Here is a 16,270-nt window from a genome sequence, read left to right as displayed (position 1 = left end):
CACTTAAAAAAAGTTTTTGCAGTGCTGGGGACCAAACCGAGGACTTTGAGCACGTTAGGCAAGCACTGTACCATTCAACTAATCTCTAGTCTCCCAAAATATTTGGAGTAAGCAAATACTAGATGGATAAATATATACTAAATTCCATAAGCTTGCACAGATACCAGTAATCAACAAAAGGCAGACTTGAAATCCTAATTTCCCACACAATATCTATTACCGTGAAGCTAGTCTATTTTATCACAGCAGAAAATGCTACTCTACTTATGAATTTCTTAACATGAGTACTCCAAATGGTTTTATTTTATCCTTCTACTGTATGCTATACCATTCATTAAACCATTTGTTCCACACCATCCTAGCTGTACCTCTCACTATATCTGCTCAAGAACATTGTAAAACTCTTTATCCATCCCCAAACTGTTTACAGTTGATTTACTTTGTGCAAGGCACTTCAGGTGAGACTCTCCCTCAGAGCCACTACCTGCAGAAGAATACTCATTCTTAACTTAAGTGAAGAGTTTTAGGGAGGAGGCAGAGGACCACCACTTCCCAGGCGATGTAGCTGAAGGCTAGGTGGGAAAGAAGGGTTATATAAAGCTGCAAAGCAAAATTACACTAATCCCATTCTTTTGACTTATTTTTAATCATGTATTTTGAAATTTCAGAGAACTTTAAAGGAGAGTTTGAGGTAATTTATTTTTATTACAAAGTTTTCAAAAGTCTAGAGAACACTGACCTGGTCTCTGTAATACATGGATAAAGACTCACATACTGTATAGAATTATTATGAAGATTACAAGAATTAATATATGTACTCTCAAAAGTGTCAGAGAGGACATGTTCAGTTAATGCTAGCCATTTTTATTATTCCTTGGAACTCCTACTCCCTTACATACAAGTTCTATCAAGATCTCTGTATGGGCTGGGGTTATAGCTCAGTGGTATAGCACTTGCCTACCATGTGTGAGTCACTGGGCTTAATTCTCAGCACAGCATATAAAGGTCCAACAACAACTAAAAAACAAAAACAAAAAACAAAAAAACTTTTTTAATTAAAAAAAAACCTCTCAGTAATACTATTTCTCAATTATTTATTTTTAATTTTTCTTTTTAAAAATATTTATCTTTTAGTTGTAGTTGGACACATATGTTTATTTTATTTATTTATATGTGGTGCTGAGGATCGAACCCAGGGCCTCACATGCGCTCAGCGATTGTTCTACCGCTGAGCCACAACCCCAGCCCTATTTCTCAATTATTCAATATACCACTTCTACTAGGCACAGAACTACAGTCCCAGCTACTTGGGAGACTGAGGCAGGAGGATCACTTGAGACCAAAAGTCCAAGACTAGCCTGGGCAACATAAAACCTTATTACAGAAGTAAATAAATAATGAAAAATAAAGAAAAAAAATAATTACTTCCATGAAACTGGAAGGACAGAAATGGAATAAAACACCCAAAACAATCTTTAAAAAGAATAAGGTAAGTAGACTTAGACTTCCTGATTTCAAAGCTTATTATATTGCTACATTGTCAAGATAACAACATATAGAACTTCTCATTTTATCAACAGATAAAATGAGAAGTTCTATAGTTTGAATCTTATATATTCTCCAAAGACCTATGTGTTAAAAAGCTTGGTCCTGGGCTGGGGATGTGGCTCAAGTGGTAGCGCGCTCGCCTGGCATGCGTGCAGCCCGGGTTCGATCCTCAGCACCACATACAAAGATGTTGTGCCTGCCAAAAACTAAAAAATAAAGATTAAAAAAAAAAAATTCTATCTCTGTCTCTCACTCTCTCTTTAAAAAAAAAAAAGCTTGGTCTCCAGCCTGTGGCACTACTGGCAGGTAGTGGAACACTTAAGAAAAGTTAAGATTATCAGGGGCATGCCCTGAAAGGGGACTGTGGGAGTTGGGTGGGGGTGGCACAACCTGTAATCCCAGTTACTTGGGAGGATGAAGCAGAAGAATCACAAGTTCAAGGCCAGCCTGGACAATTAGCAAGGCTCTGTCTCAAAATAAGATAAATAGTGCTGGAGATAGAGTTTAATAAATAAATAAATAAATAAATAAATAAATAAGGGGAAATACCTGGCTGGGGGTATAGATCAATGGTAGAGCATGTGCTTAGCATACTCAAGGACCTGGCTTCAATCCCCAGCATCCCACTCCAACCCCCCTGAAAAAAAGGAAGGAAGAAAAAGAGAGAACCAACCTGGGCAGAGTACAAATTTTGGCAGTGGGGCCCCTGAAGAAAGAATACAAGAAGTAGATTTCTAAGAAGCATCATTTAATTTTCAACTTCACAGTAAATGATGAGGCAGCAGATGCATGACCTTGATCATGGCAAAGCAAGCTGAAATGTTGATAACACTATCAAAGATAATGTACATCTGGTTAAGTCAAATCCATGGTGGTTGTAAATACTTCTCGCATCCCCCAGACTTGAGGTATTCATAAACTTGCCTTCACAGAACTTTCCTCTCTGCCTTGCTATGACAGTCTGTGACTTTGGATAGCTAAACTTGCTTTCTTGTGTGTAATATGGAATACCTTGGAAGATTCCTGGGAGACTAAATTAATACATATTATATTGAGGCTCTTAAAGATTCCAGTAAAGTTGCTGATTTTAAGCTCCCCCATATCAAACAAAAAACCTTACACATGGCTTTGGGGTGAGTTGGGGAAATCAAATGACTGATTTTGTCAGTTGAAGTCATTTAAAAAAATGGTGGTGCTGGAGATATAGCTCAGTTGGTAGAGTGCTTGCCTCTCATGCACAAGGCCCTGGGTTCAATCCCCAGCACCTCAAGGAACCACGAAGAAAAAAAAAAAAAAGGTGAGTGGCACACATCTGAAGCCTCAGTGATTTGGGAGACTGAAGCAGAGGGACCATAAGTTCAAGGCCAGCTTCAACAAATTAATAAGACCTTGACTCAAAGAATAAAAAAAGGACTAGGAATACAGCTCAGTGTTAAAGTTTCCCTGGGTTCAATCCTCACTATTACTACTACTAGTAGTATTATAAAGAAAAATAGTGGGGCTGGGGTTGTGGCTCAGTGGCAAAGCACTTGCCTCGCACATATGAGGCACTGGGTTCAAGCCTCAGTACCACATAAAATAAATAAGTAAAATAAAGATATTAAAAAAAACAAATAGTGGTCTGGGGATGTAGCTCAGTGGTAGAATGCTTACCTAGCATGTATTAAACACTGGGTTTAATTCCCAGTACTGAAAAAAAAAGCAAGGAAAAAAAAAAAAACAGCAGTGGAACAGGAAGAAAAATGGCATTGGGAAGAACCTGGTGTGGTGGAGCACACCTGTAATCCCAGGCTGAGGCAAGAGGATAACAAGTTCAAGGCCAGACTCAGTAATTTACCAAATCTCTAACAACTTAGCAAGACTTTCCTGCAAAATCAAAAATAAAAAGGGATGAGGATGTAGCTCAGTGATAAAGTGCCCCTGGATTCAATCCCCAGTACCAAAAAAGAAGAAAAGTACATCTGAGTAGTTTATCTGTGGACACTTGTATCTATGTCCTATGTGAATTAACTTTTTAGCTTTTTGGTGGAAAGTACCTACGTAAGTCTGAAAGAACAGTTTTCGTTTTGGTTTTTTTTTCCCCTTTTGAGTAATGGAGGGATTGAACCCAAGGGCACTATGACTGAGCTACATCCCCAGTATCTTTTATTTTTTATTTTGAAAAACGGTCTGGCTGAGCTGGGGATGTGGCTCAGGCGGTAGCGCGCTCGCCTGGCATGCGTGCGGCCCGAGTTCGATCCTCAGCACCACATACAAACAAAGATGTTGTGTCTGCCGAGAACTGAAAAATAAATATTAAAAAAAATTCTCTCTCTGTCTCTCTCTCTCTCCCTCTCCTCTTTCTTTAAAAAAATAAAAAAGAAAAAAAAAAAGAAAAAGGGTCTGGCTAAGTTGCTCACACTGGCCTCAAACTTGAAATCCTACAGCCTCATCTTCCTGAATAGCTGGGATTACAGGTGCATCACTGGCAGATTATTTATTTATTTATTTATATTTTTCAGTGTGTGGAACTGGGGATTGACCCAGGATGTTGCACATGTTAAGCAAATGTTCTACCAATGAGGTATAGCTTCAACCCTTAAAGGACACAACTCAGGTTCTTCTAAAAGGTCATTTAGGAGCTGCGGCTGTAGCTTAGTGGTAGAGCGCTTGCCTAACATGTGAGGCACTGAGTTCGATTCTCAGCACTGCATATAAATAAATAAACAAAATAAATGTCTAAAAAATATTTTTTCTTAAAAAAAGGTCATTTAGTGTTAAATGAAAGTGCAGTTCAACACAAACAACATAATCTTATGGAAGGATGTGGGTGAAAAAAATGCCAAAGATTAAGTCATACTGGAATACCCATGAAAAGATCTTAGAGATGAGTTGGGGGCCACTATACTGAATCCCCTGTAAGCCCTAAAAACACTGTGAAACTTATAGACAAAACAGTATTTCTCTTTTTAGAGCAGTGTCCTTTAACACATACTGGACAGTCAAGTCTTTGAGCCACAGAGAAAATCTGTAGCAGTAGGAAGCAGGGTGATAAACCAGGACAAATGCTTCTTTTTTTATACAGACTTATAAAGGTGGTGAGAGTCAAATCTAACATTATATCACAGTAACAAAATTTTTATATTCTTTAACATACTTATTCCCTGCCCCCCCCCCCACCGGCTTTTTGAGGTTCTGGTATGACAGCCCTCTCTTAAGATTATTTTTGGCCTATGGGTGGCAACAGGAGGAGAATCTCTATTCAGATACACTCCGTTGGATCTTAGTTTCCTTCTTAATCACCCACCAATCAATGCAGAAGTAATCCTTCAGATGCCTAAACTCAGCCACTGTTTTGAGAAGCAAAATGAAATAACAAAAATAGAACTGACTTGAAAACTCTCAAGGTGACCCAAGTGAATGTTTCCTCTCATACCTGCCCCAAAGAACCGCCATGTGCTGAACAATACAGGATGGATTTCTCCCCTGTCCCAGTTCATCCTTCTAAACAAGGAAATATATTATATTTGATTATATAAAATTAAATAAAAGACTTCAAGGAAAAATAAAAGGGAATCAAACTTTCATAAAAAGTAAGGCACTGCCTGATAATAGGTATGTTTAGTCAGGTACATTCATGGGCAATATTTCTATAGCTAGGTCATCCTGCAACTAGCAGGGACCTACAGCCTTTATGTTCTGAATACAAAATGGAAATGTGAACTAAAACACTATGTGTAGTAAGTGGGAAAAGGAAACAATTCAGAGAAATAGATACCTTTGCTCCTTAGAAAATCTTCAGGGAGGTCTGCACTTAAAAGTTCTTTGCTGTTCTGCATCAGGAGGTCCTCCTACAGTAAGAAAATCCAGGAGTCAGGGAATATTCAGATACATAAAATTATGAATATTATTCTTTGAGAAAGTTTTTGTGTAGTTCTGGGGACTGAATTCAGGTGCTTGCAAGTTAGGCAAGCACAGCCCCAGCCCACCCCACCCCCCCTTTTTTTTTTTAACTTTTGAGATAAGACTTGCTAAATTGCCTGAGATAGCCTTGGACTTGTGATCCTCCTACCCCAACCTCCAGAATAGCTAGCTGGGATTACAGGTGTGCACCATTCCACCTGGCTGAGACTCAGGAAATCTGCTAGCAGTCACAAAGATTAGGAACTGAAGGAAACCTCAGATTTAAGTAAATTCAATGCAAACTTTTACTTCTCTAGAATTCAAACTTGAAAAAATCAGTCAAGTTTTTCAAGTCTGAATAATAATAGGTAAAAAAGGCCAAATTACAGATGTAAACAAAACCCTATAAGTGACTTCTGAATTAAAAAGACTAATTGTTGCAATATAATTTTAATCTTATTTCAGGGGAAAATATCAGAAAATTAGATGTATCTCAATCTCTAACCATTCTAGATATCATAAATAAAATTGTTCTCAAACCTCTCAGAAAGTTTTGCTTTGTTTTTTAAAATCTTCCTCATCACAGAAGGGAAGAGAAAAGGGATTATCACCAATGACAATTTGAATTACAGGTATGTACCAACCATGCCTGGCTGAGAGACTTCTATACGACTTCAGGAAATTTGCTATTAGTCACAAGGAGTAGAAATTGAAGGGAATCTCAAATTTAAGTATAATCAACAAAAATTTCTTCATCTTAAAAGTAGAAGAAATTTTTAAAATGGGACAGAACAATGGCAGAATGTGCACACTGTGACAAATGCCTTTGCAGCTCAGGAAGTGGGGCTGTGTACACGTTGAGTATCCCTTATTAGAAATGCTTAGAAACAGAAATTTCTCAGATTTCAGGATTTTTTAGATTTTGAAATATTTGCATATATATAATGTAATATCTCATGGATGAGAGCCAAGCCTAAAAAATAAAATTTATTACATTTCACATACACCTTAACACAAACTGAATATAATTTTATACAACTATTTTTCAGTGTTTCTGCATTTTGAATATGACCTGTCACATGAGATCAGGTATAGAATTTTCCACTGGAGTCATCATGTTGATGCTCAGAAAGTTTTAGATTTTGAAGCATTTTGGATTTCAGATTTTCAGATAAGTGATGCTGAACCTGTATCAAGTTTACTGGGTGGGAGACTCTAACCAAACACAAATGGCTGTGAATGCTTAACTTTCCTTCTGAGTCATTTCTCTCCACCTCTTCTAAGGCTTAAACATTTTTGGTGAGGGGTATTGGGGTGCTCAATCTCTAAGCCACATCCCTAGTCCTTTTTATTATTATTATTTTTAATTTTGAGACAGGGTCTTGCTTAAATTGCTTAGGGCCTTGCTAAATTTCTGAGGCTGGTCTCAAATTTGCAGTCCCCTCCCTTGGTCTCCCGAGTTGCTGGATTACAGGCATATGCCATCACACCAGGCTAACATTTTTTTAAACATTGATTTAATTGATAAGTACAAAATTCTGATGCAACATCCATCAAAAGATACAGATCAGTGAAATCACTGCCGTAACTTTAGGTAATTTTTCTCTTAATTCTTATTTAAAGGAAAAAAAATTAGAGCTCTAAGCAAAATTCTGAAATTAGAAAATCAGAAACAGAAGCCAAGAAAGGAGCTTCAAAGATATAAATAATGGCAAATAAAATAAAACAAAAAATAAAAATAAAACACTACTATTGGAATTGAGAGATGAGACTTGAATGGACAGAGTTTCATAGTCTTTACTTATTGAAACTTTAGTGTGTAATATACTTGTAAAGAGGGCTGGGGATGTGGCTCAAGCGGTAGCGCGCCCGCCTGGCATGCGTGCAGCCAAGGTTCGATCCTCAGCACCACATACAAAGACGTTGTTTACACCGAAAACTGAAAAATAAATATTAAAATTCTCTTTCTCTCTTTAAAAAAAAATATATACTTGTAAAGAGCATAAACTTCAAAACAAAATGAAAATGAATCCTAGCATGAAAGGCAGAGAGAATAAGGGAAAGAGAAAACACTTACTTAGAAGAAATGATGGGATTAGAAAAAAGTTTGGCAACCATCACAGTAATCACCTCAAGCAAATGTCAATGAATGCTAAAACTGGTGGCTAAATGTTTGAATGAGAAACAATATTCATAATCTCAAATATGTTATCATAAGAAACTTATCAATTATTAAAAGGAAAATAGTAACTTCACAATGGAGAAACCTGACAGACCTCACCAAACCAACTCATCAAATTCCTCTTCAGGGATGAGGCATCCCAACATTATGTGCTTCCTGATATGATCCATGAGAAGAACAAACATCACTTCTGTAGTATTCCTGACCCCAAAATGCATATCTGGAATCTAATTAGGAGGAAACATTACACAAACCCAAACTGAGGGAAACTGTACAAAACAAATGACCTGTTCTCTTCAAAATTATGGGCAAAGGAACTGTTTATTCCAGATTAAAGACAAACGAGACATGTCAACTGAATGCCACAGTAATCTTGCCCCAGAAAAACTAAAAACATCTTCTTTTCCTTGGCATTAAAAGATAGCAATAGGACAACTGGCCCAATTTGAATATGATTTGTAGAGTAGATATAGGACTTGGTCAGCCACACTATGGTCAGGTAACAGAATGTCTTTGTTTGCTAGGAAATATACATTGAAGTATTTAGGCATCATGTCTATGAATATACTCTAAAATTATTCAGAAAAAAGAAAAAGAGGCTAAATATTAACGTGTGAGCAAGTTGCAGAAGATAATTCTTGGTATTATTTTTTCAACTTTTCTGTACTTAAATTATTTCAAAATAAAGGTTAAGAAAATATTTACTTAGGGAGACTGAGGCAGGAGGATCACAAGTTCAAAGCCAGCCTCAACAAAAAGCAAGGCACTTAGCAATTCAATGAGACCCTGTCTCTAAACTCAGTGGTTAAGTACAGCTGAGTTTAATCCCTGGTACCAAAACAAAAACCAAAAACTAACAAACAAAAAGCCCTACATTTACTTGTAATTATACTTTCTACAAAAATGACATTGCTGTCTAGCTTGCAGTATGTTCAGTTGTTGCTGAATGGGACTTACTGCCAACTATTAAATTTGGTGTCTCATTTTGCTGAATAAGTAAAATTTTCCTTCAGTCAACATGGCAGGTTAAGAGAGTCCTGGCCCTGGGAGGATTCATTTGTTTTTTTGGTTTAGCAGTATAAGTGTTTTGGCCTTCTGATGTCCCACAAATTGCATTTCTTTACAAAACTTTGGTGGTAAAAAGGGTGCGAGAGCCAGGTGTGGTGATGCACACCTGTATTCCCAGCATCCTTCGAGGCTGAGGCAGGAGGACTGCAGATTCGAAGCCAGTCTTGACAATTTAGTGAGGCTATAAGCAACGCAGTGAGATATCCTGTTTTGAAATAAAAAATAAAAAGGCTGGGGATGTGACTTAGTGGTTAAGTGCCCTTGAGTTCAATTCCTGGTGCCAAAAACAACAAACAAACAAAACAACAACAACAAAAAAACAACCAAAAAAGATGCTACAGACCTCTCATTCCACTACCACTGAAGGGTGTTGTTTCTCAGCTTTTGCTCTTCAAATCTGCTGAAAGGAATTCCTAGATCTAAACACCCAGACACACCACTAATTTTCAAGTGTAAGGAAGCAACCCATTGCAACCTGTACTTTAGCTTACTGTAGTAAGAAATAAGAAATCAGAAATTAGAAATAAATCATTCTTTAGTGTCAGTTTGGCAGTAAGTAACAATGTTTTATTAACTCTAAACCTCTGTATTTTCAGTGTTTACTGAACATGCAAAATGACATTTTTCCAAATTGGAAAAATGCCTATTCTATGAGGTTACCAGATACACAATTCTGAAATGGTCTTGCAAACTTCTTCAGACTAAAAAGCGCAGAATCAACTGACTGACTAGTGCAACTCTCCACCTGGATTCCTTTTAGGTCTCAGATGCACCATTTAACACTAAACTCATCATTTTCCCCAGCCTCCCTTGAAGAAAAAAATCAATATGCTTCTATTGCCTGCCCTGCCATGCTCAAATAAGGAAGAAACTGGAAGAAAAGACTTTGGCTTTCCATTTCACATGTCTAATCAGTAGCCAAGTGTATGATTTTTATTCATAATATATTTCTCAAATAGGTCCTCTGCTCTCCATCCTCTCTACCTCTCAGATGGCTTATATTCTTCTCATCATTTCTCACTGAGATTACAGCAACTGCCTTCTATGTTTGTCGAATTAAACCCTGGGTTTCCTCCAGTGTAGTATCCAGTCTACCCTTGGGTGAGCCTAACAACAAGAAAATATATGTCCATATCAATCCTCTTCTCAAAATCCTCCAGTGGCTCCTCATTTTTTATAATAAAAATTTTATAATAAAATTCAAATTCCTCAATTGGGTATCCATGCCTATTATGATATGACTCCTACCTATTTTTCTAGTTCCTGCCTCCCCCATTCATTCTGAGCATTTTTCCTCTTGTCTCAGTGTGTCCCTCGCCTTTTTCCTCTTCATTAGGCAAAATTCTGCTAATTCTTTAAGCCAAATAAATAAATAAGTTCAAAATGACACTATCCTCTACTTTTCCGGTTCTCAGGCTAGGAGTATGATTTCAGAGATCATAAATTACTCTATGGAAAGGACAGAATGCAGTGGCAAGTTATTATACAATGAGTAGTCAGAGCTGTTTTAACCCCAGGACTCTACTCTCACCACTAGGTGGTACCGAGAGCAACCTTACATTGGTTTTAAGAAAAAATGGGGGCCTGGGGTTGTGGCTCAATGGTAGAGTGCTCGCCTAGCATGCATGAGGCACTGGATTCGATCCTCAGCACCACATAAATGTAAAATAAAGATATTGTGTCCACCGAAAACTTAAGAATAAACATTTTTAAAAAAGAAAGAAAAAATGGGAACCATATAAAATATCTAAGAGGATTCCCTGTTGGGATAGGTTGCTACTATGGAGGAGCTTTTTCCATTCTTGAGACCATAAATATTTCCTGTGAGAAAAGCCAACAGAACTATCAAATGAACTCTGGTAATGTTGCCTAGAATGACTACCAAGTTTTTCTGGGGCTAAATGCAAATAGTAACATAAAGGCTCGTTTGGATTCTAAATATCTCTTGTAATCCTGTGCAGTTTTAAACTTCATTGGCTCCAGCCCCTAAAGGGGCTGCTGAGATTTTAGAGTTGCCCTTACCTATTGTTTTCCAAATCTCTAGATGGAGATTTGGAATACCCAGGTGGAGCTCCAAACCCACTGCTTCAGTTATATTCCTTTTTCCTTAGTTCTTATTTGTAACCAGGAAAGGGAAAAAAAGAAGCTAAAACTAAGTCATTCCACTTGCCTCCTGCCATGCTGAGTTATCTTAAAATGTTCTGAGTTAAGATCCAGGTGTGGTGGTGCATGTCTGAAATCTTAGCATCTTGGGAGGCTGAGGCAGGAGGATTATAAATTCAAAGCCAGTCTCAGCAACTTAGCAAGGTCCTAGGCAACTTAATAAGATCGTGTCTCAAAATAAAAATAAATAAATAAATAAAAAGGGTTTGAGGAATGGAGGCTAAGGTTAAAATGGCCCTGGGTTTAATTTCCAGTACCAAAAAGAAAGTTTTAAGTTATCTTTCACCAGAAGACTAGAGACTACAAGGTTTGAAGTCTGAAATATGATCAGAAACTAAAAAGATTGAATAGGAAATAGAATGTGGAGGCTGAGGTCAGATATGGGGGATCCCCTCATGATGGTGGGTGGCCTCCTTATCGGGTGGGAGCTCTGCCATTTGGGTCTCTGGGTGTGGATAAGGGAAATAGAACAAACAGCCTACTTGCATGCAATGGGCATGTAGCATAGTAGTTCTTTGTAATTTTCCCAACCTCACTAGAAGGCAGCCAATCACATGGCGAATATGTGCAGAAATTTACCAGACCCAATTTCCTTTTCCTACAATATTTATCAACTAAACATTTTAACTTTCAGTATTCCTAGATGAAGGAATTCTAAATGTTTTACTCTACTGTCCAGATTTAGTTGTTGACGGATCTTTATATTTTATGTATTTATATGCAGTACAGAGAATCGAACCCAGGGCCTTTATACATGCTAGGCAAGCACTCCACCACTCACAACCCCAGCTCCTACTGTCCAGATTTAGTTAAAACCACAACTGATCATCAATGTACTGTTTCCTGCAACATTAAATGAGATAACAGCTATAGTTTAAAGCTTTTTGTAAACTATATAAGAAATTTCAGATAACAGTGCGATTTGCTTTTTGCATTGATAACAAACCATTTCTGTTTTGCATATTAAATGTCACCCACCTGACCACTGTTTTGAAAACAAAATCAATTGTGGGGCTTCTCCAAAGTTTAGGCAGATTTTAGGAGAGTCAGTAATGTAACTCAGAGGTAAATTGCTTACTGAGCATGTGTGAGGCCCTGGGTTTGATCCCCAGTATAACAGACAAATAAACAAACAAAAACAAAACAATGTCCTGGAAAAGGGAGTTCTCTGATTCATTCCTGTAGAATGAGTTCATAAGCAGGCAATTACACAAATACCTGAGAGAAATGAATATATATTGGGCTCTTCAGCTTTTATAAATAGCAAATTTTAAGCTTCTTAGGAATTGAGGAATCTCTGAGCCTTGAGCTCAGAGCCTAGACCCCTCTGAGCTCCTCCAAATCTTTGCTTCACTAACTAGAAGTAGAAGCAGATCAAGGAAAGAACAGTGATGACTCCATCTACAGAAGGCATTGCCTATACACTGAATTATCCCAAGTACAGGGCCAAAGGATTATTTCCTATTTCCTGACATTTGTGGAAATAGCCATAATTACTTTCATAGCTAACATACTTTGAAGTGAAAGAAATGTTTATATCTATAGATGGATCTTTCAGTTTTGTATATGCACATACCTAGAAAAGGAATAAAATGTGATACAGTAACTTTAAGTCATTCTTGTGTAGCTTTAAAAGGAACTTTCCTCACGTATCTCAATTTGGAGAAACAGCTTGTGACTTTAAATAAGTCATCAATCATGCAGCTGGGTGAGGGGTTAATGACATCACCCTTGCAATGAATTATATAAGAGAATTGTGAAATAATCAAGGGAAAGCTCTATCTTAAGTCTCAGTAATGTGCTTTGGATATTTTTGTCACATGGCAAATCATGACTGTAGAGACAACTGTGCACTACAGATGCAGAGAACAGCGTATGAACACCAATTTTACTACTGAGCCATGAAATTCAGATTTTTCATCTTTGAATTACTGAAAACTAAACTCTTTTCAATAATAGTTCTATTTAGGAAAAGAGCAAAATTCCTGAATACGATTGCAAATTTCTCACAGGTTCAAAGACTCTCAGGGTTAGAAGTACACAGTAAACTTAGTGAGCATTTAGTATAACTACCTTTCATTTAAGTAAATCCACATAAATTGCCAAAGATTGAATCTACTATGAACACACCATTAAAAAACAGGTTTCTCTAAAGGCAGGCATGGTGGCATCCTGCCTGTGATCCCAGCCACTCAGCAGGCTGAGGTGGGAGGATTGTGAGTACCAGGCTAGCATGAGCAATTTAGCAAGAACCCATCTCAAAACAAAACTTAAAAACCAAGTTTCTCCAAAAACATAACACACTTTAAGTAATCAAAAGCCATTGTGTTTCCCTACTTACTGCCCCCTTTCTACATACCTTCAAATACAATCGCCTATCCTCAAAATGTATACTATGCCATCTTATGTTATAGCCAAAATACAATTCATCACTTTTTTGTGTCTGTGTTGAGCACAAGTATTGTATCCTAAAATCAAAGCTTTTACAATACATTAAATCCAGGCAGATCTGCCATTATAGGGAAGGAAAACAATAAGAAAAGCAAAATATAGAAAAATTGTAACACTTTACAGCTAATTCTAAGCGACAAACAAAAAAGCAAATGAAAATCACAAGCATGTTATAAAGAATCTTTAATGCTAAACCATCTGTGTAAGATGTCATCACATAGTGATCTCTATATATATCACTAGAGCACACTTGTTTAATAAGACCATTTTTAAAAAATTGTTGATAGACCTTTATTTTATTCATTTATATGCAGTGCCGAGAATCAAAACCAGTGGATCACACATGCAAGGCAAGTGCTCTACCACTGAGTTACAACCCCAGCCCCCAGTAAGACCATTTTTGAGGTGGGGTGGGTTCTGAAGATTGAACACAGGGAAACTTTACCACTTGGCTGATCTCCATCCCCAGTTCTTTTTATTTATTATTTTGAGACTGGGTCTCACTAAGTTGCTTAGAGCCCTGCTAAGTTGCTGAAACTGCCCTTGAACTTAATATCCTCCAGTCCCTGCCTCCAAGTGGCTGGGTTTATAGGCAGGAGCCCACGGCCGGCTAAGACCAATCTTTCCTACACCCTGGCTAGTAACTTTGTATGCACCATAGTTTTTGGTGTTTCTCCTACAGGAATATAGTTCAGAACTGAACACATTCTTTCACAATTCAGTTTGGTTTTTGCAGCTGTCCCTTCCACTGCACCTGTTCTCAGATACTTTTTTTATCCCTTTCTTCTCCCCTCCCCAATAAGGGAATGTTCCCGATCAAATAACAAAATTATTAAAGTTTCTATACCTTTCTCACAGTAAAGAACTTTTTTCATTTCTTTTTCGGTCCTGGAGATTAAACCTAGGGCTTCTCACACATGCTAGGCAAGTGTTATACCACTGAGCTACATTCCCAGCCTCCCTCCCCCTTTTTTTCTATTTTGGTATCAGGAATTGAACTCAGGGGCACTCAACCACTGAGCCCCATTACCAGCCCTATCTTGTATTTTATTTAGAGACAAGGTCTCTTTGAGTTGCTTAATGCCTCACCATTTCTGAGGCTGGCTCTGAACTCACAATTCTCCCATCTCAGCCTCCTGAGCCACTGGAATTTTAGGCATGCACCACTACACAAGGCTAGTCCCAGCCCTTTTTAATTTTTATTTTGAGATAGGGTCTCACCAAGCTGCCCAGGCTGACTTGAACTCACTATTCTCCTGCCTCAGTCTGAACTGGAAAAATCCAAACAGACTTGACTTTGTTAAATTCATTCAATTTGTACAATAAATAACTTGAAAGCCAAGGTAACTATCTTTCAAAATCAGAGGAAGTACTAGAGTTGAACTTCCTTGAAGTTGCTGCCTTGACTGATGTTAAGTATAGAGGGAGGGAGGAGGGTAGAATAAATAGTAATCTATGAGTATTTGTCCCTCAAACTAAGCCAGTGCCTGACTGTGGATGGGGTCATGAAAGAAATATCTGAAGGAAAAGAATCTTGTGGAATGTTGCTAAGACAATTAAAATCTTTCTAGTAGAAACATCACAGAAACTTCAGATAGACAATAACACTGAAGCCGGGTGTGGTGGCACATGCCTGTAATCCCAGTGGCTTGGGAGGCTGAGACAAGATCACTAGTTCAAAGCTAGCCTCAGCAATGGCAAGGCAAAAAAGGGCTGGGGAAGTGGCTCAGTGGCCCCAGAGTTCAATCCCAAGTACTAAAAAAGAAAGCAAGGCGCAGTGGCGCACGCCTGTAATTCCAGTGTCTTGGAAGCTGAGGCAGGAGAATCACGAGTTCAAAGCCAGCCTCAGCAATGGCAAGGTGCTAAGCAACTCAGTGAGGCCCTGTCTCTAATAAATAAAATACAAAAAATGGGCTTGGTATGTGACTCAGTGGTCAAGTGCCCCTGAGTTCAATCCCTGGTATCAAAAAAAAAAAAAAAAAAAAGAAAGAAAAGAAAAAAGAAAAGACAATACCACTGAAACTGCTTGTCCAAACCAGAATCTTCACTGTTATATCCCTGAGAGAGTCACTCAGCTTCTTCACAATCACAACTTTCCAAGCAACCCAATTCCTTTCTAGTCTTGCCAAACTGTCAAAAAGTACCTCTCTTGGGGCTGGGGCTGGGGCTCAGTGATAGAGTGCTCGCCTATCATGTGTGAGGCACTGGGTTCATTCCTCAGCACCACAGAAAAATAAATAAATAAAATTTCCTTCAACAACTAAAAAACAAACAAACAAACAACAACAACAACAAAAACAGTACCTCTCTTGCCAGGCACCTATAATTCTAGTGACTTGGGAGGCTGAGGTAGGAGGATCACAAGTTCAAGACCAGCCTCTGCAACTTAATGAGGTCCTAAGCAACTTGATGAGACCCTGTCTCAAAATGAGTTGCCAGGTGCAGTGGTGTAAGACCTGTAATCCCAGCAACTCAGGAGGCTGAGGCAGAAGCATCCTGAATTCAAAGACAGCTTCAGCAACTTAGCAATGCCCTAAGGAATTCAGTGAGACCCTATCTCTAAATAAAATATTATAAAAGGGCTGAGGATGTGGCTTAGTGGTTAACCTCCCGGGGTTCAATCCCCAGTACCCCATCCCCAAGAAAGTACCTCTCTTATTAAATTAAATTCTGTCTCCCTCTAGCAATGAGCTTTTTTATTTTACTATTAAAATATTTTTAAATTGTAGAACCTTTTTTAAAAAAATTATTCTTTTTAGGTATACATGATGCAGAGTATATTTTGACATATTATACATACAAGGAATTAATATAACTTATTCTAATTAAAAACCTATTCTTGGAAGTTGTACAGGCTGTGGAGTTTCACTGGTCGTGTATTCAAATATGAATACAGGAAGGTTCTTTTTTATTCTATTGTCTTTCCTACTCCCATCCTCCTTCCTTTCCCTTCATTCCCCTCTGTCTAAAACAGTG

General features: G+C 38.0%; 1 protein-coding gene and 1 non-coding gene across 8 annotated transcripts in view; one reads left to right on the top strand and one right to left on the bottom strand.

The window, feature by feature from the left end:
- Window positions 1-16,270, bottom strand: part of Prr14l (proline rich 14 like) — a 73,873-nt gene that overhangs the window by 36,798 nt on the left and 20,805 nt on the right. For 5 of the 7 annotated variants that reach the window (XR_013434981.1, XM_021719831.3, XM_021719832.3 and 2 more), the window contains 2 exons: window positions 5,306-5,378; window positions 2,222-2,254 (listed from right to left, as the gene is read on the bottom strand). Coding sequence is in view for 6 of the 7 variants with exons in the window: in XM_021719831.3 (XP_021575506.1) it covers window positions 2,222-2,254; window positions 5,306-5,378 (106 nt within the window). In the remaining variant the exon portion in view is untranslated. The remainder of the gene's footprint in view (window positions 1-2,221; window positions 2,255-5,305; window positions 5,379-16,270) is intronic. The other 2 variants (XM_040292055.2, XM_040292057.2) reach the window with 1 other exon arrangement.
- Trnae-cuc (transfer RNA glutamic acid (anticodon CUC)) lies at window positions 2,746-2,818 on the top strand. The gene has a single exon. It is a non-coding gene; the product is annotated as a tRNA-Glu (tRNA).

Source organism: Ictidomys tridecemlineatus, chromosome 2 (genome assembly GCF_052094955.1).
Source record: "Ictidomys tridecemlineatus isolate mIctTri1 chromosome 2, mIctTri1.hap1, whole genome shotgun sequence".
Lineage (NCBI taxonomy): Eukaryota > Metazoa > Chordata > Mammalia > Rodentia > Sciuridae > Ictidomys > Ictidomys tridecemlineatus.
This window is presented reverse-complemented; position numbering and strand designations above follow the sequence as displayed.